General features: G+C 44.2%; 2 protein-coding genes and 1 long non-coding RNA gene across 6 annotated transcripts in view; 2 read left to right on the forward strand and 1 right to left on the reverse strand.

Moving 5' to 3' along the window:
• Positions 1-10,380, forward strand: part of gas2l1 (growth arrest-specific 2 like 1) — a 30,479-nt gene extending 20,099 nt beyond the window's left edge. Inside the window, exons 3-5 of the mRNA XM_061817045.1 lie at positions 1,811-1,907; positions 2,423-2,699; positions 5,163-10,380. Coding sequence (XP_061673029.1) covers positions 1,811-1,907; positions 2,423-2,699; positions 5,163-7,062 — 2,274 coding nt within the window. The 3' untranslated portion in view covers positions 7,063-10,380. The remainder of the gene's footprint in view (positions 1-1,810; positions 1,908-2,422; positions 2,700-5,162) is intronic.
• On the reverse strand, positions 1,540-12,099 carry LOC133499246 (uncharacterized). Of its 3 annotated transcripts, none has more exons than XR_009794599.1 (3): positions 11,908-12,099; positions 10,905-10,956; positions 1,540-1,930 (listed from the first exon to the last, which is right to left on the reverse strand). It is a non-coding gene; the product is annotated as an uncharacterized LOC133499246 (long non-coding RNA). The 3 variants fall into 3 exon arrangements; XR_009794601.1 differs by lacking the exon at positions 1,540-1,930 and adding an exon at positions 6,935-7,070; XR_009794600.1 differs by lacking the exons at positions 1,540-1,930; positions 11,908-12,099 and adding exons at positions 6,935-7,070; positions 11,550-11,689.
• The window catches only part of ap1b1 (adaptor related protein complex 1 subunit beta 1), a 29,367-nt gene continuing 16,254 nt past the window's right edge, over positions 11,492-24,604 (forward strand). The window contains exons 1-13 of one of the 2 annotated variants that reach the window (XM_061817047.1): positions 11,492-11,582; positions 14,867-14,927; positions 15,261-15,366; positions 15,443-15,578; positions 16,992-17,237; positions 17,302-17,492; positions 17,575-17,796; positions 17,920-18,040; positions 18,132-18,227; positions 19,574-19,689; positions 23,187-23,352; positions 23,649-23,747; positions 23,850-24,109. In XM_061817047.1, the coding sequence (XP_061673031.1) occupies positions 14,891-14,927; positions 15,261-15,366; positions 15,443-15,578; positions 16,992-17,237; positions 17,302-17,492; positions 17,575-17,796; positions 17,920-18,040; positions 18,132-18,227; positions 19,574-19,689; positions 23,187-23,352; positions 23,649-23,747; positions 23,850-24,109 (1,796 nt within the window). In that variant the 5' untranslated portion in view covers positions 11,492-11,582; positions 14,867-14,890. Of the gene's footprint in view, positions 11,583-11,727; positions 11,868-14,866; positions 14,928-15,260; positions 15,367-15,442; positions 15,579-16,991; positions 17,238-17,301; positions 17,493-17,574; positions 17,797-17,919; positions 18,041-18,131; positions 18,228-19,573; positions 19,690-23,186; positions 23,353-23,648; positions 23,748-23,849; positions 24,110-24,604 lie in introns of those variants that run through there. The other variant, XM_061817046.1, reaches the window with a different exon arrangement.

Genomic DNA, 24,604 nt, shown 5'->3' on the forward strand with positions numbered 1-24,604 from the left:
AAACTTTTTTTCACACGCTTTCAACCCTGCTGTTTAAGTGGTGATGCGGCTAATTTGTGCATTTTTTCTAACGGCCGCAAGGGGGCACTCGAGTGGAAAAGGTAAGAGTGAGACCGGTGGAATATATGTGCTGAGGAAGTGACTTTTACCGGTCCGGCCCTGTTAGCGCTGCGTGAGCGTGTAACTGGGTTGTCTCAGTGATTTTTACCAGTATGTTTTTTTTTTTTTTTAACGTGCCCTGTTAGCGCAGCGTTAGCATTAGCGCACTTTCAACCCTGCGGTGTACGCGGCAGTGCAGCTAATTTGTGCATTTTTTTTCTAACGGCCGCAAGGGCCAATTGAGCGGAAAAGGTCAGAGTGAGACCGAATATACGTGCCGAGGAAGTGACTTTTACCGGTCCGGCCCTGTTAGCGCTGCGCTAGCGTGTAACTGGGGTGTCTCTGATTTTTACCAGTATGTTTTTTTAACCAGCCCTGTTAGCGCAGCGTTAGCATTAGCGCGTTGGCGCTAGCGTTAAGCTCTCTGTGTACCGTCTTTCTGCGATCTTCTGCCCCCGGAGACCCGGGTGCCACCTCGGCGGCGCCGATGGCACAACGCGAGGCGCGTCAGGCTTCAGCGAGGACAGCTGTGTGCGTCCTTGCTGTGATCCACCCTCCAGCAACTAGACTATAGCGGGGAGTGTCGGGGAGGGTTGTTGGCCGGGGGAATACGAACGCAAAAGGCCAAGATGAAAGCCTTTATTGGCTCTTCATTATGCCACCTATTCTGTTTTACTGTGTGTTGGCATGGCGACGGGCAGCCCTCTTAATGACGGCAGCTGGGAGTGATGGAGGAGAATGGAGGTGTGGGGGAGGGGGACGCAGGGGGTGGGGGCATCGAGGCGTTATGTAACATCTTCGCAAGCTCTAGATGTCCATGAATTTGCATATGTGTTGATTGTTGTACTGCAATCGCTGATCTAAAAAAAAAAAAAAAGACTGGATGGCTCATTGGCCCCCAAAACTGAAGTCGCCATCCGCCATCTTGATACTCCCAAAATACCCGTGCCGATGAACTGCGTTTATCTCCAGTTTCGTGGTTGTGAGAAAAACATTCCACAGGTAAGTTTAAGTTAAAGTTTTTTTTTTTACTTTGACGCTGTTAAAGTTTGTCTGTAAAGGTTTTTTTTTCAATTTTCTGATGATCTTAATTGACTTGAACAAAGTTGTGTTTATGGTTGTTGTTGTCCACTCTCTGCTTCACCTTTATCGGCCGACCGTTTTTCGCGAAAAACCTCATTTCCAAAAATATATCTTAACTGATTTTAACTGATTGTTTTTATGATTAAAAAATTCTTAGTTTTTTGCTATGTTATGATAATAGTGCTTCACTGCGTATTTTGGGAAAACATGTCACGGAAATCGGGCCCTAGGTACTATGCAAGGTTTCTTTGTAGTCGCGGTGTTATGTACTTCGCCTTTTTTGGCTTACCAAGTGGAATTAAAAATCCTTCATGTTACCAGAACTGAAAAAATGTCAAGCTCACACAACCAGTTTTAATTCTACATGCCAAAATTTGAGAAAAAAACCCCCCGCCATAATCCAAATTATAAACCATGTCCTTCACACGTTTTGGGAGTACCAAGATGGCGGCCGACTGGCTTCAACCAATTGACATACCGCTGTTTTTTTTTTTTTTTTTTTTTTTTTTAGATCAGTGGCTGCAATACTTGAAAATCATTCTGCCATCTTACATTTGGGGGAGAACGGTGACGCGATTGTCTGTTTTCTTTGTCTGCTGACACCTCGTTATGCGTCTTCTCCTCTCAGGTCCTTCGGACTCACGTGATGGTGCGGGTCGGAGGCGGCTGGGACACGCTCGAGCACTACTTGGACAAGCATGACCCGTGTCGCTGCGCTGCCTTTAGTGAGCACGCTTCCTTTTTTGACCTTTGGAAACAAAACAAAACAAAACAAAACAGAAAAAGCCACATTTTAGCATCTTGAGCTCGTCACATAAGGATCTAACATGAGAAGAAATTCAAAATATCTCCGTTCACTGCTATTCGTCTTTTCTGTGCACTCTTTTTCTTCCATTTTGACCTCTGACTCACTGGACTTTCGCCAAGAAACGAACGCGTTCATCCAGGTTTGGTCATGGAAAATGTGCACTGACCCCTCCCCGGAGTCCCGAAAGTACCAAAACGTTAATATTGCAATGACTCTTTCGGAGGAGGTCCAAACGCTTCCTGAACTAGTGATGTCATGACGTTCGGACAGCTGACGCAACCTGCAATTACTTTGACTCAGCGCTCGAGTCACATCTGTATCGGCGGCCTGCACGCAACAGTTTAGACGCTCTCACACTGATTCCCCCCCCCACAATTTTATTTTCTTTGCTAACGTTCTGTTATTAAATCACGTTCATTTGTCGCCCCGCAGCCCATCGCTACCATCAGGCCAAGGCAGGTGGGCAAAATCAGGGAGGCCAGAGTAAGTCCTCCAGCGCGCACTCGTCTCGCTCCACAAGTCCCGGTCCGCTCTGGCGAAACGACGGCATGGCACCGTACAAACCCTCCTCCGCGCCTTGCGCCTCTTCCGCTTCCGCGAGGCCGAGCCACCCGCAGGCCTCCTCCGCCCCCGCTGAACCCGAAGCTCGCGCCGGTCTCGCACGGCCGCCCAGAGACCGCTCGGAATCTCGACCCTTCAACCCACTGAGGTGAGTCCGCGTGTCTATAAAGTGTGGATTAAAGCGCTTTCATAATAAGTACGTTTAATCGCCCTCAGGTCATCTTTTGCCACTTGCTCTTTTTGTGCCACCCGTTGGGCCAGACGGAAGGGGAAAAAAAAAGGGATTGAACATATGCACAACAAGTGCAAATGCCAGGAAGCAGATCAGATTAGACCAAATCAGATTTATCTTAATCTCAGGTGACATTGCCTGGATAAATCCGCCTCGTCGGCACCGTCTAGTGGAGGATATTCATCGCGCTCTCCTTCCTCTAACACTTCTCCGACCTTGCGTTCTCTTACCTACAAATGAAACTTCATCACTTCATTACCACCCCCGGTTGCTAAATTTGAACCAAAAAAAAAACGTGATATACTTCATAATTTGCACGTTAGTGATTGAATAGTGGTGACAAATCCAGATTAGCCACATTGTTCTGTCTCCTCCACGTGATTACAATTCTATCCATCCATCCATCTATTTTCTCGCCCCCTTATCCTCACAAGGGCCGCGGGAGCGCTTGAACCTACGCAATGTTCGGAAGAACAAAACTGGGACTGGGACGTCATTGCTTTTTCTTCTTGCGATCTCGTCATTCACCTTGGAAAAATTGTGCAATAAATTAATATACGTTCCCCTTCCCAAAACATGATTCCGGTCTGATCAGTGAAGATAATTTCATAATAAAGTACTGAAATCCCATTAATCTATTCCATCCCCCTCAAAAGTAAACAAAATATCCATCCATCCATTTTCTTGATCGGTTATCCTCACGAGGGTCGCGGGGAGTGCCGGAGCCTATCCCAGCTGTCAACGGGGGAAGAGGCGGGTACACCCTGAACTGGTTGCCAGCCAATCGCAGGACACATCAAGACAAACAGCCGGACTCACAATCACACCTATGGGCAATTTAGAGAGTCCAATTAATGTTGCATGTTTTTTTTTTTTTTGGGGGGGGGGATGCCCACTCGGAGAAAACCCACGCAGGCATGGGGAGAAAATGGAAACTCCACACAGGCGGGTCCGGGATCGAACCCGGGACCTCAGAACCGTGAGGCCGACGCGTTACCAGCTGATCCACCGTGACGCCGGGAAAATATAATTGTAGACAAAATGATGCGCTTATTCTGTTCCATATTTAGTCTTAACACTAAGTAGACATGAAGTGAAGATTGCTTTCAAATGAACTCTGAGTGGGTGTTGGATTTTCCCCTGACAACTGTTCAAAGGTAACTGGGGAAGTAGGTCAACAGGTGCACTGGCTTGCTGCGGACATTTACCATCTTAGGAAATTAATGTTTAATTCCCATGAATGATTCAAATGGTGTTTTGCAACAATCATCCAAGATAGAAAGAGCTCAAAGACAACATTTCACATCACTGAAACACGATATCAAAGAAACAAGCTACAACGAATACAAATGTTTTTATCATCAAACATGTTTGGTTTTGTGTCTCTTTTTTTTTTTTTTTTTATCATGGATGGGTAGGAAGTAGCGGACTCTGTGCCGGTCCGTTGTGGTAAAGAGAGAGCGAAGTCGAAAGGTAAAGCTCTCAATTTACCAGTCGATCTACGTTGCTACCCTCACTTGTGGGCATGAGCTGCGGGTTGTGACCGAAAGGACAAGATCCCGGATACAAGGGGCCCAAATGAGTTTCCTCCGCAGGGTGTCCGGGCTCTCCCTTAGAGATAGGGTGAGAAGCTCGGTTATCAGGGATTGAGAACCGCATTGAGAGGAGCCAGATGAGGTGGCTGGGGCATCTGATTCCTCCTGCACACCTCCCTGGTGAGGTGTCCCGGGCACGTCCCACCGGAAAGAGACACCCCGAGGATGACCCAGGACACGCTGGAGGGACTATGTCTCTCGGCTGGCTTGGGAACGCCTCGGGATCCCTCCGGAAGAGCTGGAAGAAGTGGCTGGGGAAAGGGAAGTCTGGGTATCCCCGCTGAAGCTACTTCCCCCGAGACCCGTCCCGGAAAAGCGGTAGATAATGGACGGATGGATGGATGGTAAGAAGTATGCAAAATGCACTTTATTGTACAGTATGTCCGTTCGCTCGGAAGTGCGTGACAGTCTTTCGCCATCGCCCTCAACTCTCACCCTCCTCGTCAAAGTGAACAATACGAGCCGCTTAACCACCCGGAGTGGACAGTCCCATGGAACAGCGCCTGGTTGAGAAATCGCAGGACTCTGTGTGCAGTTCTAATCCTCCCACTCATCCCGACGATAATCCCACCGTACTCAGAAATCCTGAGCCTCGGGTCGGTTAAATATGTCATCAGTCAGGTTGTCGCAAATCCACTCCATTGTGGAACTTTATGAAGTAGTACATTGTTTGGAATGTCGCTTCCTTGAAAAATGACTTGATGCGACAAATATGAGAAATGAATCCGCACTAGGAGAACTAATTTGTGGAACTGAAATGACTCTCGCCTTTCTCGTGTTTCAGGAATAGGGAGACGATGTTGCCGGTGAGCAGGCGTCTCTCTGGGGACAGCGACTCTTCCACGGCGTCCTCCAAGGGAGGGGGAGGAGGACGTCTCTCTCTCGGCGGGACCTCGCAACGCTCTAGTGACGAGGTTGTCTTGCTCGTCAATCGCAAAGAGGGAAAGCATGCGATTGAGAGGCCCGCAAGTCAGAGCGCACCGCGCAGCGCCTTGCCGCGGGCGCGCAGCCAGTCTCGCGAACGCTCAGCGCTGAGTTCCGCGCCGAAAGCTAACCCGCCTCAAGCGTCGGACGGAGGACGGAGCGCAAGGACGGAGCGGGGCAGATCCCTCGCTCACGACGGTCCCAGGAGGCTCCACGGTCCTCGTTCGCACAGCCAGAGTAAAGTACCTGGCCACGCGCGTGCCAGCGAAGGCGTGCCGGGGCTCGGTCCCGGCCACAGAGATACTCAACCGGCAGAGAGACGAGACGACTCTCGCAATAGACAAGCGCCCCCGTCGTCTCCTAGAATAAGTGGCGGGTTGTCCAAGAGGCAGTCATCCTCGTGCGCTAACTCGCCCATTAAAAGAGTCCAAAACAACAACAACAGCCCCGGTAAGAAGACCGTAAACAGTCCAAGACTCCCTCGCATGTCCTCCGCAGGAAGAGGCAGAGTTCTGCCGCCAGTCAATTCAGGAGGTCGGCGATCTCCTCATTCGACTCCCCGAAACGCTCAGCAACACGCGGCCAACACTCCTCGATCGTCCCACGGGCGAGGCCTCGGGAGAACCCGTTCCGGTCCAGGGCGTCAGGAGCCTGAGGAGGAAGGACTGAGCTGTGGCTTCCAGATGCTGCCAACTTTGGACCCCCAGAGAGAACAAGACCTGTATCGCAGCTTTGAAGCCGAGTATTTGGCCAACACGCAGCAAGCCAGAGGAGCGTCCAGTAAAGTCGTGGGCCAGCGTGCTGCTAGAACCCACTCGGTACCAACGCTCAGTGATTCTAATATCACAGATTCTGCTTATTCGTCCTCCAACTCCTCCTCTTCGTCTTTGAACGTGGGCGCAAAGATAGGAGCCCTACCGGACCTCAGGGAGTCCAAAAGGGCGAATCCCTGCCACTTTCCCCCCGATGACCCTTTGACGTTTCTTTATGGACATAACTTGGGTCAAGGGGAGGCAGAACACTGGAGGGAGCACGGAGGGGGTCTCAAGAAGCTCCCAGCAATCTCGAGCGACACGGGGCAGAAACCACAGGTTTCTTGTCCTGGAGACTCGAACAGACTTGCGACTCAGATCGCTCGCCAAACGGTCCACTGCAAAAATATGAATGGCGACCATGCGGGCCAACAAGATGACACATGGCACAAAACCTCCCAAGGAGATCTTCCCGTGGAGACTCACCAGCCAAGTTTAGCACACGACGGACAGAATAGTGACGGTAGTGACGACCGCCTCCCTGCAGAATCCTGTCCTTCGCCCGTCCCCCTGCCCTTATCCGAGGATTGCTCCTTCCAGGACTCCTCCAGCGAGAACTCTTCATTGTGCTTCAGCCTAAGCGAATCCCACTCTGAATCTCCCCCGCCGACATCTCCCCTGCCCAACGGCGACACGGGCAGAAGAGGCCCGCCCCCCAACGTAGCGCGGATTTCCAAACACAGACCCGCAACCAGAACGAGGCCCCGCGCCGACAACGGCCCGGCGAACAACCCCTCTCGCATCCCCACGCTGGTCGGCTTCAGGGACGCGCAGGTTTCACCCTGCCGCACGCCCCCGCTGTCCCCGCACAACTCCCGCCGCCACAACGTCCTGCACCAGGCCACGGCCGACGGCGTTCCTCCTCAACCTTGTTCTCCCGCCGTGGGCAGCAAGGATCGCACCTTCCCCGGAAAGTCCGGGAGCCTGGATACCGAAGCTTGCATGTAGCACGAGACCTGTAGGGAGGGAACACCAAGGGCTCTTGTCCTTACTGTCGACTACTGTGTACAAAAAAAACTAACAAAAAAATTACTTTGACTGTTTTATTGCATGTTATATTGCTTTTATTTTGCACTCCAGCCAAATCATTTATTACCAAAGGAATGGTTTTTGACACTAATTTTACTCTCATTCATTTGAAGGTGTGCTTGGGGAACATTTTGCTAATAATAATGTTTTTTTTTTTGGTTTGTTTTTTTTTTCGTTTTTTTTTTTTTTAAACTTGCCACTTAAAGAGTGATAGAGTGAGCGTATGTGCTGCCGTGTGGCCCTTTGCGGGGTGTGGTCAAGTGCCAGAGATTTCAAACTGCAATTTTTTCCGATCACAAAACCTTAGTCAGATAGATTGGCGCCCTCTTGTGGTTTGCCTACGGCCTTGCAAGTAAAACAAAACAAAAAAAAAACAACTGCTGTCTTTCCTTACTGGACGACATCTTTGGTTTAACATCTACATTTTTACACTATATACATGGCTTGGATTCTCTTTCATGCAGTACAACTTTTTAATTACTATATATGGGCCAATGAAGGTTATATCGCTTTGTCGTCATTTTCACTGACAAAAATGTGGAGTTTTTTTGCCTCCGACCAAACTACTTAAGAACCCACACGTGTACAGTGTGTCAGCCGCTTGGTAGAGAACGAATGTGTAAATAGAAATACGTGCTTATGTGCCCGCTGGGGGAGCGCGGGTGCTTTTGTATATAAGAATATAATGTACATATTTCGCTGTATCAAGTCCTGGGCTGCCTTAGCTATGCAATACCGGGTGGTGAAATGCCTTGCCGATTCCCTTTGCCTTAAGATATTTTCACAGCTTAGATTTTGAATGTTTCCGTTAAATAAAAAAAAAAATCACGACACTACATTGCCATCGTTTTATGGTTATTGGAATTGCAGGAAATGAATAAAGGCCATTGCCTATTTTAGTGGCCTGTACAGTGAGGAAAATAAGTATTTGAACACCATGCTATATTGCACGTTCTCCCACTTAGAAATTTTCATCGTAGGTGCATGGCCACCGTGAGAGACATACAGAAATCAGAAAATATGATTTTTAACAATTTATTTGTGTGATACAGGTGCAAATAAGTATTTGAACACCTGTCTATCAGCTAGAATTCTGACCCTCAAAGACCTGTTAGTCCGCCTTTAAAAGAAAAGTCCACCTCCACTCCATATATTATCCTAAATCAGATGCGCCTGTGTGAGGTCGTTGGCTGCAGAAAGACAGCTGTCCACCCCAGACAATCAGTAAGACTCAAACTTGTAACATGGCCAAGACCAAAGAGCTGTCCGAACACACCAGAGACAAAATTGTACAACTCCACACGGCTGGAAAGGGCTACGGAGAAATTGCCAAGCAGCTTGGTGGGGAAAAAAGGTCCACTGTTGGGCAATCATTAGAAAATGCAAGAAGCTAAACATGGTTCTAAACATCAATCGTAGTGGAGCCCCCATCCAAGATATCACCTCGTGGGGTCTCAATGATCCCTAGAAAGGTTGAGGAATCAGCCCAGGACTAAACGACAGGACTTGGTCAATGACCTGAAAAGACCTGGGACCACCGTGTCCAAGGTGACTGTTGGTAATACACTAAGACGTCATGTCATGGTTTGAAATCATGCATTACACGGAAGGTTCCCCTGCTTAAACCGGCACACGTCAAGGCCCATCTTAAGTTTGCCAATGACCATTTGGATGGTACAGAGGAGTCATGGGAGAAAGTTTTGATACAAAAAGTGAACGTTTTTGGTCATAATTGCACCAACTGTGTTTGGAGGAAGACGAATGATGAGTTCCATCCCAAAAACACCATCCCTACTGTGAAGCATGGGGGTGGGGGTGTTTTTCTGCACATGGGACAGGACGACTGCACTGCATTAAGGAGAGGATGACCGTGGCCATGTATTGTGAGATTTTGGGGAACAACAACAACATTGAAAATGGGTCTTTCAACATGACAATGACCCAAAGCACACAACCAGGAAAACCAAGGAGTGGCTCCGTAAGAAGCATATCAAAGTTCTGGCTCCAGACCTAAACCCAATCTTAAGAAGAAAATCTTTGGAGAGAGCTGAAACTCCGTGTTTCTCAGCGACAGTGCCAAAAACCTGTCTGATGTAGAGAAGATCTGTGTCTGTGTGGAGGAGTGGGCCCAAATCCCTCCTGCAGTGTGTGCAAACCTGGTGAACAACTACAGGAAGCGTTTGACTTCTGTAATTGCAAACAAAGGCTACTGTACCAAATACTAACATTGGTTTTCTCAGGTGTTCAAATACTTATTTGCAGCTGTATCACACAAATAAATAGATCTTTCTTTTTAGAAGATCTCTCTCACAGTGGACATGCACCTATGATGAAAATTTGAGACCCCTCCATGATTTCTAAGTGGGAGAACTTGCAATATCACAGGGTGTTCAAATACTTATTTTCTTCACTGTATTTGACCGGTAAAGTCTTTGCATAAATAACACATTGGCTCCTGTAACTGGATATAAAGGTTCACGTATTATATCCGTGAAATATTCCCCTCCGGCTTGTGACCATGGTTCCGATATGTTTTAATAAGGCGGTTCTTTTATTCATTTATTTAATTTTATTGAGTAAAAAAAAAAAAGAGGGAATTGTTGTGTCAGTGTCCTGCAGACTGAGCAAAGAAAAGGTTCAAATGAATGCTTTTTCCACGCTGTTTTTAAGTATTATTATTTTTAATATTATCATCTTTGGAGACGTTGCAGGGAATTGACACATTGACTCGGCTTGAAAGGACTGTGCATATATATTTGTGTACATATTTTATGAGTGGGATGAAAGGGGTTCAAGTTGGTCTTATTTATTTATTTATGCAGCAATGTCTCATTGGACTTGCGTGGCATCCTTGACCAAGATATTGTAAATTGAAATATGTCACAGGAGAGGCAAATGTGAGCCCCGTGTGGAAAAATCATACACTATTGATTGATATTGATTTTTTTAACTAATGCGAAGAATCAATTTCTTAGAAATCTTCGCCTTTTCAGTCAATAATGAATGTTTTACATTGACAGTTTCTTTTAGGCTTCATCGGAGATCCTTTCATAATTAACCTATTCGGTGCGGATTATCAAGATCATAAACTAAAATTGCGATTATCCATAAACTCGATCGTTGTCTCCCCCCCCCAACCAGCAAAATCCGAGTGTTCAGAATATCTCTTATGCGGTTTTCACTTGAGTCGGTTTATTAAATGCACACATTGTCAATCTTTGATGTACAAAAGTCTGCAATACTTCACTGTTCTTTTCAAAGGTGAAAATGCAGTTCTTGTAATAAATGCTTTCCTTATGAACTCTAACAACAAACTGATTGAATTATTGTTCACTATGTTTTCCCTCTGTGGCGGCGCAGAGGAATATAATGTTCATCTGTGCAGATTTATAAGGGAGACGGCATAAAATAGCGTAAAGTCTGTGCATATTCTCATCCGGGTCGTAGTGAGCCGCAAAAGCTGAATCAGGACAACCAACAAAACGTTTAATACAAATAACGGCTTTTAAATTTCTAAATTATAGGTGAAGAGCGTTATGCCTTTGGCCACGTTTGAGTTATTGTTTTTCTTGGTGTTTTTAACCATCACGTTTGCACAAATCACAATGAAATGCCATCATGACATTATGACGCCCAATTTACACATTACTGGTGCTCTTTACTATTTTATTGCATGTCGCTATTCTAGTCACTATTTGTGGGTCGAAAAAAAACCCACATTTGGATTTCCAAATGCACTGAGCAGTTGTCGGCTTGTGTACCTCAAACGTATTCTGAACCCGAGGTCGATGGCCTCGGCCTCGTCCGGTTTAACTGGAACAAACAAGAACCAGCAGAGAACTTGTTAAAGATTGCGTTCAGTCGGCAGATTATCGTAGTGCATCACAAGAATTAACCTGTAAAGAATATTTAGCATTGTATATCACATGGTGCGTTTTTTTCTTTCTTTCTATGATCGTGTTATTATTATTACTGTCGTCACCTTACTAAAAAATTTCTAGAGAACATTTATAAAGAATTTCTAAAGAACTTTAGGACACAATTCTTACAGAATTTCTATAGAAAAGATTCTGTTCTGTGGAAATTCTCTAGAAAATCACAGCCAAAGTTCTATTGAACAAGTCGTTCTGTACAAATAGATACATTATATAGATTTCTGTAGAATTTCCATAGAAACATTTTCAACGTTGCAAACGTTGAACAAACTTGTGACTGTCATGGCCAGGCCTTAGTTAAAAGGTCCAAGGTCCAACAATATCTGCACAGGAATAAAAGAAATGTTTTGTTTTTTTTTTAAGACATTTGAGAAAAAAAAACCTTCCGTTTTTGTTTACAAACGTTGTTTTTGCGGAAAGACGGAAGTGTAACGAGTGGGAGGAGACCAAAGCAAACATCATCATCATCACCATCGCTACTTAGCTCCTTCTACGCCTGTCACGGTAAGATGTGTCGCCAAATTCGCCGTGTTTACATCGTGATTTTCAAATCCAAAAGCGTGCGCTAATTCGCAGTGTGAAGTTAAAAATAGGCCGAGGGATTAAGAGCTTAAGCATCCCCGGCAAAAAGCTTCTTTAGGAGCGCGCTTAGAAGGTCGTGTCTCGTCTGAGCTCGCTCGGAGAAGCGGCTAGCTTGACACTGACAGTAGCGGCGGCTAACGTTAGCAACCCGGCGACTCTTTCGCTCGCGTCACCGCAAACATGCAGGAATGGGCCAACCAGCTATGCGTGAGTAGTTTCGCGTGAGTGCGGGACTAATCAAACAAACCGGAGAAAATGTTTAAGAAACTTGTCGGTGAAAAGAATTAAGTCTGCTCCTTGATGGCTTTAGCGTGCCCTGCTAGCGCGTTAGCGCGAAGCTTTCATATGGCGTCAATTGGCGTGAATGACGCTTAGCGCTAGTTTGCAAATTGCTTAAACGAGGAATAAGATTTTGGGGAGAGTTTCGGGTGTTATCTGGTACGTGCAGGTTGTTGGGATAGTTAACTGCCTTATCGGTGTGGTACCGCATTTGGTCAACTTGAGACCAGCAGCCTCTCCACACGAAAGCTGGATCGAGCTACGTAAAGTCAAATTGATGATGTTATTGATATATATATATTCACAATAGAGTAAACCAGTGTATCTTGATTATTTCTTGACATAACTCCTTGAAGTTTTGGTTTTGTCCCCTAATCGGGTTTCAAGTTTCCATAAAAAGTATCCAGCAAAAAGCTTTTACAGGTTGAAATTTCACAGGTGTTCTCCAGGTTGATACTTTAAAATTATCGGAACATTTTAAATGGTGTCACTTGCCTAAAAACACATTAACTAATGCAAGTGCAACATTATTTGTGAGAAAAGCAGTGTGGGCAATTGAGTTGAGTCATTTTCTTTAGTCATCAATTGTTTTTACTGAATGTTTTTGCTATGGTGGTTTTACAGAAAATTCCAAAATCGTGGCAGCCACTAGTCACTTTGCTATTTATAGTTTATTTCAACTACTGCAAACTAGACTTTATCCCGATTTGATTGTCCTAATTGGATCGGCCAATAATTGGAATTTTTTGCTGATTGCCTGATCGGTTTTGATATCGTCATTCGCCAATGATCTAGTCCGAGAAACACATTTACTCCGCGTCCCCCGTTGTACACAGTATATCAGAATCCAAAAGCTAGTTTATTTCTATATAGTATTATTCATATAGTTTTTTTCATGTCTTTTGATGTAATGCTGTAAATATCTGATGGCTAATGAAGTTATCTAGCCATCCATTTTCTTTGCTGCTTATCCTCACGAGGGTTGCGGGAAGTAGCTGGAGCCTATCATAGCTGTCAACGGGCAATAGGCGGAGTAAACCCTGAACTGGTTGCGAGCCAATCGCAGAGCACATAGAGACAAACAGCCACACTCACAATCACACCTATGGCCAATTTAGAGTGTCCAATTAATGTAGCATGTTTTTGGGATGTGGGAGGAAACGCACACAGGCACGGGGAGAACATGCAACCTCCACACTGGCGGGGGCCGGGATCGAACCCGGGTCCTCAGAACTGTGAGGCACACGCTTTACCAGCTGAGCCTCCATGCCGCCACGATGAAGTTATTTAAAGAAAAATAACGGTGCAATGGGAAAGCAGTCACATTTGAAAAATGTACAGGTGTTGTCAGTCATGCCCGCAGATATAGAGTTACGGGCGTGGTCCGGCAGTCATCCCCGCAGATATAATGTTGCAGGTGTGTGTTCCGTTAGCAATTGACCCCTCCATACAGGGCACTTAACCACGCCTCCTGAAGTAACGTCACACCACGTGCGCTCACGTAAGACAAACAATTTGTAAAAAATGGCAAATACAATACAATACAATACATTGTTAACTGAGACGGACGCCATGCTTCTGATTTCATTCAATCATTCACACGTAGCAATGTTATGCTAGCGGAGAACATCTCATTCATTTATATGAGACGTGTATTAAAAATCAAATTTAGGGCAAATGTTCGTGCAAACACAGTCTGGTTTAGCTTCGGCCGCGAGCCAGCAAGAAAGCGACACGTTTGTGCAGTCCGATCATCGCTAAATATCGCTCAACAAAGAATAAGTGTGTCAATCGTTCACACGTAGCAGTGTTATGCTAGCGGAGAACGTCTCACTCATTTATACGAGACGTGGATTAAAAATCAAATTTAGGACATATCTTCGTTCAAACACAGTCTGGTTAAGCTTCTGGCCGCGAGCCAGCAAGAAACCGACACGTTTGTGCAGTCCGATCATCGCTAAATATCGCTCAACAAAGAATAAGTGTGTCAATCGTTCACACGTAGCAATGTTATGCTAGCGGAGAGCGTCTCATTCATTTATACGAGACATGTATTGAAAATCAAATATAGGGCATACCTTCGTGCAAACATATCTGTTCCGGTTGATATTAAATGGATTTAGTTGATGATGGTCAATTGACCCTTCCGTGGATATTGCGCAATCCGCGTCACTGACCAATCAGAGGCCAGAGATATGCATGAACCGAAGCCCGTTTTTGCTCCCGCCATTTTCTCAGACAACATTGCATGGTCCAGTATAGGTTTAGTTAGCGTTTTATCGCGTATTTGGGTTATTTAACAGAAAATATGGTTAAGAGGTGTAGTCACGGACTTTGTAATAGTGACGACAGGTATCCTGAAAGGCTAGTTGGTGGAGTTCGATTCGTACCGTTACCAAAACCGAAGACCCAGTACGAAAAATGCCTTCGATGGGTCAAACTTTGTGGAAGACCGCATCATCAACTAAATCCATCTAATATCAACCGGAACACATATGTTTGCACGAAGGTATGCCCTATATTTGATTTTCAATACATGTCTCGTATAAATGAATTCGAAATTCTTCGCTAGCATAACACTGCTGCGTGTGAACGATTGCCACACTTATTCTTTGTTGAGCGATATTTAGCGATGATCGGACTGCACAAACGTGTCGGTTTCTTGCTGGCTCGCGGCCAGAAGCTTAACCAGACTGTGTTTGCACGAAGATATGCCCTAAATTTGATGAGGAGATTGTTGACTTTACTTGGAATTGTTTGTCTTCTTCAGCAAAATTGTATTGTATCCCCATTTTTGTGGAGTCTGCCAAAAGGCAGGAAGTTGTTTAATTTCCATGTGCTTGCACTTCGAGCTTTTCCTGTTGCTTTCGTGCCGTTTCCTCACTGGAATATAACCGTTCAGCTTTGTCATTTGTTTGGTTTTTCAGGAGAACCGACAGTTTGGATCCAAGATGACAGACTCAAAATATTTTACTACCACCAAAAAAGGTCAGGTTGCATTTGAAAGATTTATTTTTGTTGTTAAATGATTGATTTCATTGAATTTCACTTTTGGATGAATCATTGTACCTGCCAAAGAATTGGGGACTGAAAGTTTGTAACTTTTTTATATTTACTGGACTTGCACCCAATGTTGATTTTATTGTTGTTGATTGCACCCAATGTTGTTCACCTCTGCAATCTACAACCTTGGTTTAATTAAATGCATTTTTACACAGCCCTTGCAATTAGCTGTCATTAGACCGTACGAGTGTATATAATGCGGTTATAATTAGTATTATTGTAGTTAATTCTATGATTTTTGATATTTTATTCATGAAGGTGAAATCTTTGAGCTCAAGGCTGAGCTGAACAGTGATAAAAAAGAGAAAAAGAAGGAGGCGGTGAAGAAAGTGATTGCATCCATGACTGTCGGCAAGGACGTCAGGTGAGCCGTTGACGACCGACCAGATTGATGATTTACCTTGGATATTAAAGCCGTGGTGACGTCGGCGCCCCTCCAGTGCCCTCTTTCCAGATGTCGTGAACTGCATGCAGACGGACAACCTGGAACTGAAAAAGCTCGTCTACCTCTATCTGATGAACTATGCCAAGAGTCAGCCAGACATGGCCATCATGGCCGTCAACACTTTTGTGAAGGTACATAAGCATTTATTGTCTCCCTGTGATCCATTTTTCCTTAGTGTAATTATGAATCCTACTGGGTCTTAAAGTACTAATCCAGAGGAAATCTATTTTATTTTTCTATCATACAAATGTAGCCAGAATTTCACTTTTTTTTTTTTTTTTTTTTTTTTCAAATTCTCAAAACAACAGAAATTCAATAAATTAGCGTCAAAGTCAGTCTCAAGATTTTGTCCGAAATGTCACTTAGATTCGGCAAGTTCCGGTACTCTCCGGAATGTGACGTCACGTCACGACAACATTTAGCTAGAGAGTAAAAAAGCTAGCAAAGATGGTGATCGAGGTAGTGTTGTATACGACTGTTCTGCGTCAAATGCTGACGGAGTCAGCTTACATGAATGGCCGAAAGATGAACAGATAGGCAGGTTAAGGAGCAGGTTTGTGAAGACAAAGCAGGCACATTGGACTTACAAATCAAAGTGGACAGTAATACGTTACAAGCATTTCACAGAGGACTGCTTTGAAAACCCAGTACAGAGTTCACTTGGCTTCGCTAGCAAGTAAGTACGTACGTGTTCAATTGTTTAGTATTGACAAGTATCTACCTCATTTTAAATGCAAGTAAAATACCGATACAGGTATATATCTCAGCTAATATCCGTATCCATGTCGGAGCTGACGAAATCTGGACACTGTATAAAGTTAATGTACCGTTAACGCTGGGGTCTTGCTGAAATTTGACTACGGCGGTGTGTGTTCTCAAGTGTTAGATGCATTATTTAAAATACGGGCTAAATCTTTAACGCAGAACCATACCGAAGGTTTCGATTTTTGTTTTACGCCGACTCAGTCGCTATTACAACAACAAACGACTCGCTGTTGTGTGCAAGCAGCATCACAGTTTTAAACGTGTTTGAATGAGATTATTTCGTCAACAAGGTGTACGTAGATTTCTTGAGGCACCGACCGGTCTGTGTATTGGGTGCGAAGTTCCACGTCAACTTCGTCAGGTCTCGCCCGAATCCCATCCTTGTGTTGCATTCGACGCTCAGACCGTCACACCGGTTCAAACATGTACGGTTGAATTACACCTGCGTGGCATGTTTTTCGAACATGGGAAGAAGAACAAAATTCCTCCCCACAGATCATTCTGTAGATTATTGGTTGTTTGTCACTATGCCGAGTAGGCGCATACACTTCTCCTAGGTGTTATGGGTTGGGTCCCTTATCTATGTTCTAGTTATGTAGCTGCGGCAGTCTATGTGTAGCCGCTCATTGTGTTCCATGTCCTCGGAGTTCAATAAACACTCATTGCTTCGGAAACCTGTTCCTTCTTGCAGTACTACTTAGATTAGAATAACAGGAAAGATCATTTATCAGCACAAGAAATTACATTTGATACCTTTTGTTTTTCCCTTTATTATCCAGGACTGTGAAGACCCAAATCCTCTAATCCGGGCCCTCGCCGTTCGCACCATGGGCTGCATCCGCGTGGACAAGATCACGGAGTACCTGTGCGAGCCTCTGCGGAAGTGCTTAAAGGACGAGGACCCCTACGTGAGAAAGACCGCAGCCGTGTGTGTTGCCAAGCTCCATGATATCAACGCACAGTTGGTGGAGGATCAAGGCTTCCTGGACACCCTCAAAGACCTCATCTCTGACTCGAACCCCATGGTACGACTCCATTAGGCCAAGGTGTGCTACATCCACTGACGCTGCATCTCTTATTGATGTCTAGGTGGTCGCAAACGCTGTGGCAGCGCTGTCGGAGATTGCAGAGTCTCATCCCAACAGCAATCTTCTGGACTTGAACCCTCAGACCATCAACAAGCTACTGACAGCGCTTAATGAATGTACAGAGTGGGGACAGATCTTCATCCTGGACTGCCTGGCCAATTACACACCTCGAGATGACCGCGAGTCTCAAAGGTAAGAAGATGTTCCAACAGCTACCGTTTACCTTCTACTTTTCCTGCCTTATTTATCATCTGTTATCTTTTTCTTTTGCTAGCATCTGCGAGCGTGTCACCCCGCGGCTCTCCCACGCAAACTCCGCCGTGGTGTTGTCAGCTGTGAAAGTTCTCATGAAGTTCATGGAGATGTTACCTAAAGACCTGGACTACTACGGAACCCTGCTGAAGAAGCTGGCCCCGCCACTGGTCACTCTCCTTTCTGCTGAGCCCGAGTTGCAATATGTAGCACTGAGAAACATCAATCTCATTGTGCAAAGACGGTAAATCTAGCGACCGTGTCTTTTTGTAATATCAATATCCGTATAAACAAACAACAAGAAAAAAAACATTTTGTTCCATGCTCTCTGGGTCGACGGCTAACATAAAACTTGTGAACATTTCAGACCGGAGATCCTAAAACACGAGATGAAGGTTTTCTTTGTGAAGTACAATGACCCAATTTATGTCAAACTGGAGAAACTGGACATCATGATCCGCTTGGCGTCCCAAGCTAACATCGCCCAGGTATAAACAAACTACCGCTACTAAAGCATTTTTTCAGACCCATTTATGTGGGATGTAGATGTTTACTAATACTTCATCTGTCTTGCTACAGGTGCTGGCTGAGTTGAAGGAATATGCCACTGAAGTGGATGTGGACTTTGTCCGCAAAGCCGTCCGGGCCATCGGACGCTGTGCCATTAAAGTAGAGGTTAGATAGTTGGACTTTTGGTTGTTAAACCTGATCCGTTATCGTGGTCTGATAGATTTGACTGTTTTAAGTACAACATACTGCTTGAAGGTTATTCTTGATGTCATTCAATCTGGTGCTCAATGCGCCGATCGCAAGGCAGTTTTAGGTGATTGCGGGACGGCGTACCAAAAAAAAAAAAAGAAAAGACGTCAGCCAATGTTCCCTCTAAAGTGTGCGCAATTGTGCACCGCTGATGCATTCTCTTTGCAGATATTCTGCGATGCGCGCAAAAAAAAAATCTAATGCAAATCGAAAGTATAACATAGAACTATTCAGTTTGTGACATTGTGCAATGTGATTCAATGAGTGAGGGATGACTGGTTGTTACATCCAATGCCACAATTCACATACATACTGTAAAAAATGAAAAGAAGAAGCCACTGTTTTTTTTTAGGCAGCACACGGAACTTTACCTTACACCCCCTGCTCTTAAAGACGTACACTCATAGTTACAAATGTTACAGTACTTAATCAGGCCATCATTGTGTTTTATTATGACAGTGTCCACCACCGCTGCTTTAGTTAGCAACACAATCTGGGCAACATAGAGCAAAGACGAGCTAGACATGCTGCTTATGTTTACTTTCGATATTAACGGAGAAAGTTAAAAAAGAAGAAAAAGTGGTTAAAATCTGGATGAGATTTTCTCTTATCAGAGTGGGAAAGGTCTAGTCTGAAGCCAAAGTAAAAAGTGCAGGATGAGGTGGTGTGTCATTTTTAAAATTCCACCTTGGCACAGCCTGATCACAGGCCAACACTTTGTTTACATGTACAGTATTTGCATAAGTCAGACATACACACACTGGTACGTACCCACTGGATATAAAAGATCACTTCGCCTCACTTCAATCGCTTGAGTGTGATCGCCTGACACATTTGGACACTTTGAACGTACAGGCGATTCATTGGCGCAATAAACTCTGCTTTCCCTCCACGAGGATGCGATAACATTTCTTCCCGGGTGAGCTCAGCTCGTCCCAGCTTCGAGTGTTCGGGCGAAGGAGGGAAATTTGCGTGTTTCTGCTTGATCCGCGTCGCGTGGATTTGCATCGATCCGCATGAACTGCATTGACTTTCTATGAAATCACGCCACTTGAAACAGCAAAAATACATCCAGTGGGAATTTAGGACAATGGAGAGATGTCAGTGTAATTTTGAGTATCTTAACGATTCTTTCTTTACTACCTTGCAAAAATACCGGATCACATTATACTAATTGTGTGTAGTACAGATGTGGCTGGGGAATGAACATAATGTAAAGTCTGTAATGGGATTGTTTTAATAATCTCATTTTCTGTTATTAGCAATCTGCAGAGCGCTGTGTCAGCACACTGCTTGATCTCATCCAGACAAAGGTCAACTATGTTGTCCAGGAGGCCATTGTGGTCATCAAGGACATCTTTCGCAAGTACCCCAACAAGTAAGTACCCTGATGGACATCAAATGGTAAAGAGTAGGAACCCACACTAATGTAAATAATACCATTTCTTTTTAAATATATAAACTAATATATAAACTCCTTTTTAAAATGTACCCGCTTTTGTACAGTAAACTGAACCATCAGCACAACATTTTATTTAGATGCATGCTGTTAGCGAAAGTGATTTATGAAAGTTAGTCACTCAGCCAAGATGGATGGGGAAAAAAAAAATTGCATGGAATTGGAATAACCTCAGATTGCAATCTGGCCTGTTCCAAATGTGGATAATTTTTTTCAAAAAATTGATATCAAGATATCTGACAATGCAATTGTAGTGTAAATTTAACAGATTGTCCAGACGCTGTTAATTCTGCTCAAACAACACAAGTATTAAAAATGACAAACCGTCAATTTAAACTCCAGCAAAAGCAAAAATTATTTAATCTGGTCAAAATATGGTTCATTATTTGTGTGTAAGGAAAATAATTGCTCATGCTGGCCAGTGGAGTAAGACTCACTCATCCAATCACAAATCACACTGACACCTTTACTGCCCCAAAGACACTCTGAATTTGAATGACTCCACGTGGACTCCACATAACACTTCACAAGCAGAGTCGCTATGATACAATGTTGCAAAGCATTCCCTCCTCATCTTTAGTTCCACCCCCCCAATTATAGGACCGTAGCAGTAGCAAATTTTGACTCTACAAGGCAGTGAAATTTTCTGAATATGATCTAGTAAGTGAGTGAATGTGATTGGATGACAGAGTTGGGGGCTACGGGGACTGTACACAATGATGGCGGAGAGCATACTCGTGTGTCTATGGCAGACAAAGGAGGCTTGTATTTGGAGAATGAAAGGAAATGGTTGGCCAAAGAGTACCGTATTTTCCGCACTATAAGGCGCACCTAAAAGCCTTTAATTTTCTCAAAAGCAGACGGTGCGCCTTATATAGTAAGTTTCTTTCGGCTTGTCCCTTTCGGGGTCGCCACAGCGTGTCATCTCAGATGAACGCACATATGTTTGGCACAATTTTTACGCCGGATGCCCTTCCTGACGCAACCCTTCTCAGGGAGTGGAGGCCCCAGTGGGATATGAACCCACAACCCCTGGTTTACCAAACCAGTGCTCTAACCACTGAGCTACGGGGCCTCACGGTGCGCCTTATATATGGATCAATATTGAGCCTTTGGTGTGCAGCTCCATCTAATGGATGCCTAACGTAACCCCAGCCTCTACTGTAGCGTCTATTCTATGCGTCTTATAACACGATGCGCCTTATATATGGAAACAAGTTTTAAAATAGGCCATTCGTTGAAGGTGCGCCTTATAATGCGTAAAATACGGTAAGTTCGGAACTTAAAAAAGGTAAAGACGTTATGTTCTTAGTCTTCATCAAATTGACTGCAATCACTTTAGCGTCAATTCTTTTAAAAAAAAAAAAAAAAAAAACAACTTCAACGCCTGGTAGGTACCTGTGTCTACATGAACAATACAAATAATTTAAAAACACTACATACGGTTCCGATCTCCTACATTAGATTTGTATCGATCGATAAAAGTTGAATGTAATTTTGATCGCGATGAGCAAGGTTCACCCCATGCAAAACACTGGGAGCAGAAACGTAAATCCAGGCCATTTTAAGATTATTATAACACCGTAGAATCTTATCTTTTTGTTATTGCTAACTTCTATGTATTCAATGCCTGGTGTTGAAACTTCTCACGATTGGTTGGGATTAAGGACCTGTCGCAAATAGCAAATTGCGTATTGTAGTAGTTTAAAACCGTGAACACCATGATCCCGAAACTCTTTTTAATAACATTTCAAACTGACCTTATGACATTGCCCTTCAAAAAAAGTAGTTTATGATTTCTAAGCGGGTGTTTTTCTTCTTGGTGTTTGTAATCGATACGGGCAAGGGCAGACCCTATCCTTATGATGTGCTTGATTTAATTTTCAGCGGATAGGAAAAAAAAAAAGACCTTCAGTGTAAATTCAGCCATAGAGGAAGTGACTTATTTTTTATTTTTAGGATGCACACCCCTTGATCATCCGATTAACTTTAATGGTCATTATAGTCGATAGGCTACATGCTGTAGATCAGACTATGTCGAATAATTCTTCATTACAATAAATGCATAGCAATCGATGCACAGCAGCTGCAGGATGTCATGATGAAACCAAAAGAATTCCTGTCTGATCATCTCATCTCTCTACGCACATGTAGGCTTTACAGGCATTGAACGGGTTCGTCGGCCATGTCCCCAGTGAAGACACAAATTTACTGCAGTCCATTTTCCACGCTATTGAGATGTTAGTCATGCCCGTTATAGCCGCGGTTTACATTTATGTTTGACTTTAGACAAGCATTGGCAAGAACAAGAGAGCGACTGACAAGGCCACTCGCTACAATGGTACCTCAATTTAAGAGCGACCCGGCTTACGATTCTCTCGACATACAAGCTGCGGTTTGGCCTTTTTTTATTTTTAGACTTGAGATGTGAGAAAAATCTGCTTTGTGCGGTAGCAGGTGGCAGTGAACTTCACAACAAGCAGCAGACTTAATAATTCTTCAAACAAGTGCTTGCTTCATGCCACTGCCAGCTGAAGTTTACTGTAAAACTAAAAATAAAAAAATTGCACATTATTTCATTAGCGTAATTTCCGGCCTGAAGGCCGCGACTGTTTTTCCACACACTTTCAACCCTGCAGTCGATGCGCCGATGCGGCTAATTTTTGCATTTTTTTTCTAACGGCCACAAGGGGGCACTCGAGCGGAAAAGGTAAGACCGGTGGAATACATGTGCCGACGAAGTGACTTTTACCGGCCCGACCCTGTTAGCGCTGCGCTAGCGTGTTACTGCAGTCTCTCAGTGATTTTTACCAGTATGTTTATTTAACCGGCCCTGTTAGCGTTAGTGCGGCCGCGTTAGCATTAAACTCTCTGTGAACCGTCTTTCTTTGTAATTATCTCGTGTTTCTGTGTGGTTTCCAATGTGCACTTGCGGCTTTTACACAGCTGCGGCGTATGTTTGTACCAAATAGTATTTCCTTTACAAATGTACTGGGTAGTGGGTAATGTACTTTGTAGGCCGGAATTACGGTAAACCACATAATTAATTTATGAGTCCACTACCTTAATCTAATGCAAAGAGCCTTGATATGAGATAAGTTGTGAACCTTTAAGTAACTTGTATTTGAACATGCCTGCTTCTAATATTGTATTACTGTCTTTTTAAAAATTAAAATCTTATCATTTGCTACCCCCTCCCAAAAAAGCAAAACGCAATTCTTTGGGGGACGAAGGCTCAAATGGCTTCATGGAATCCCTCTTCATTTTGTTCACTCTTTTGTCTTCTATTAAATGTTTTTCTTGTGATTTTTCCATAAATTTGGTATTATATTTGCAAGATACATTCTGTGATTGTCGCACCTCCTTTTCCGTGATGTGTTTGTGACGTCGTGATTGCATCCCATAATGTGTGCCAGATACGAGAGCGTGATTGCCACTTTGTGTGAAAACCTGGACTCGTTAGACGAGCCGGAGGCTCGCGCAGCCATGATTTGGATTGTGGGGGAGTATGCCGAGCGCATCGACAACGCCGATGAGCTATTGGAAAGCTTTTTGGAGGGTTTCCACGATGAAAGCACTCAGGTGGGTTGAGGAGAATGCGAGCTGATGAGTGTTTTGTTAATGCGCAACCTGGGCTCATTGTCACGGTTGGATTAGATTGCCGTAATTGAACGCTGTACAATCTAGCTACCGAGTATGTTGTGGAAAATATGAGAAACATGAGCGGTAAAGTGTGTTTGTGGTGCATTGGCAATACATTAAAGCTCGGGCAGAAAGATTCCCTCAGTTTAAAGTTAACCTCTCACAAATGTACAGTATTTGTCGTAATTGTGAGAGACGTTTCATACTGTGTTGCTTCTGTTCATTTTGTGCTTCAGGTGCAGTTGCAACTTTTAACCGCCATTGTTAAGTTGTTCCTCAAGAAGCCGACGGAGACCCAAGAGCTAGTGCAGCAGGTCCTCAGTTTGGCAACTCAGGTAAGTGTAAAACCAATTCCATGCCGGCAATTCATGTTAATTTGCTCGCACTTGAACGGTCGAGTCTGTGTTAAATTTACCTTCTGATGTGTTTTTCCTCAGGACTCTGATAATCCAGACCTGAGGGATCGCGGCTACATCTACTGGCGTCTGCTCTCTACTGACCCAGTGGCCGCTAAGGAGGTGGTTCTGGCCGAGAAGCCTCTGATCTCAGAGGAGACCGACTTGATTGAGCCCACGCTGCTCGAGGAGCTCATATGCCACATTGGCACTTTGGCCTCCGTCTATCACAAGCCGCCCAGCGCCTTTGTGGAGGGCAGCCGTGGCGTTCAGCACAAGAGACTCCCCGGCGGTGCTGGATCGTGAGTCACTCTTTTCACATGAACGCTGCAGGTGGAGCAGGTACAGCGTGAAATGGACACTGGCACTCCTCTGGGTGCTTGAAGTTTATGGAACGACAGTTCGTTTAGGTTTCTACTTCTTGAAATCTTAATGTTGTCAAAGAAAAAGACACGACAATTTTCTTCCACAGTTTGATTCAAAATTGAAAATGAATGCAAATGTTATTCCAGGATAACAAAAAAGAATGACATGAATAAAGAGGGAGAACGAGGCAAAACAACTTTGGTTCCAAAACTCTTCCAGAATTTTATGAAAGCTATTTTAAATGTTAAACTTTTTTAAATTATCAGCACACACACATTTCAATTAAATAAACTATGATTTAATGTGAACATTTTTTTTATGTAAATACTGTAAATTGCCTCTTTTTATCAAGATACTTATAAATCACAGTTTAGCCAAATATTAATTAACTCTATATTTAGGCTTCTGCAGTTCTTAAAGGTACACATAAT

This window comes from Syngnathoides biaculeatus, chromosome 4 (assembly GCF_019802595.1).
Source record: "Syngnathoides biaculeatus isolate LvHL_M chromosome 4, ASM1980259v1, whole genome shotgun sequence".
Lineage (NCBI taxonomy): Eukaryota > Metazoa > Chordata > Actinopteri > Syngnathiformes > Syngnathidae > Syngnathoides > Syngnathoides biaculeatus.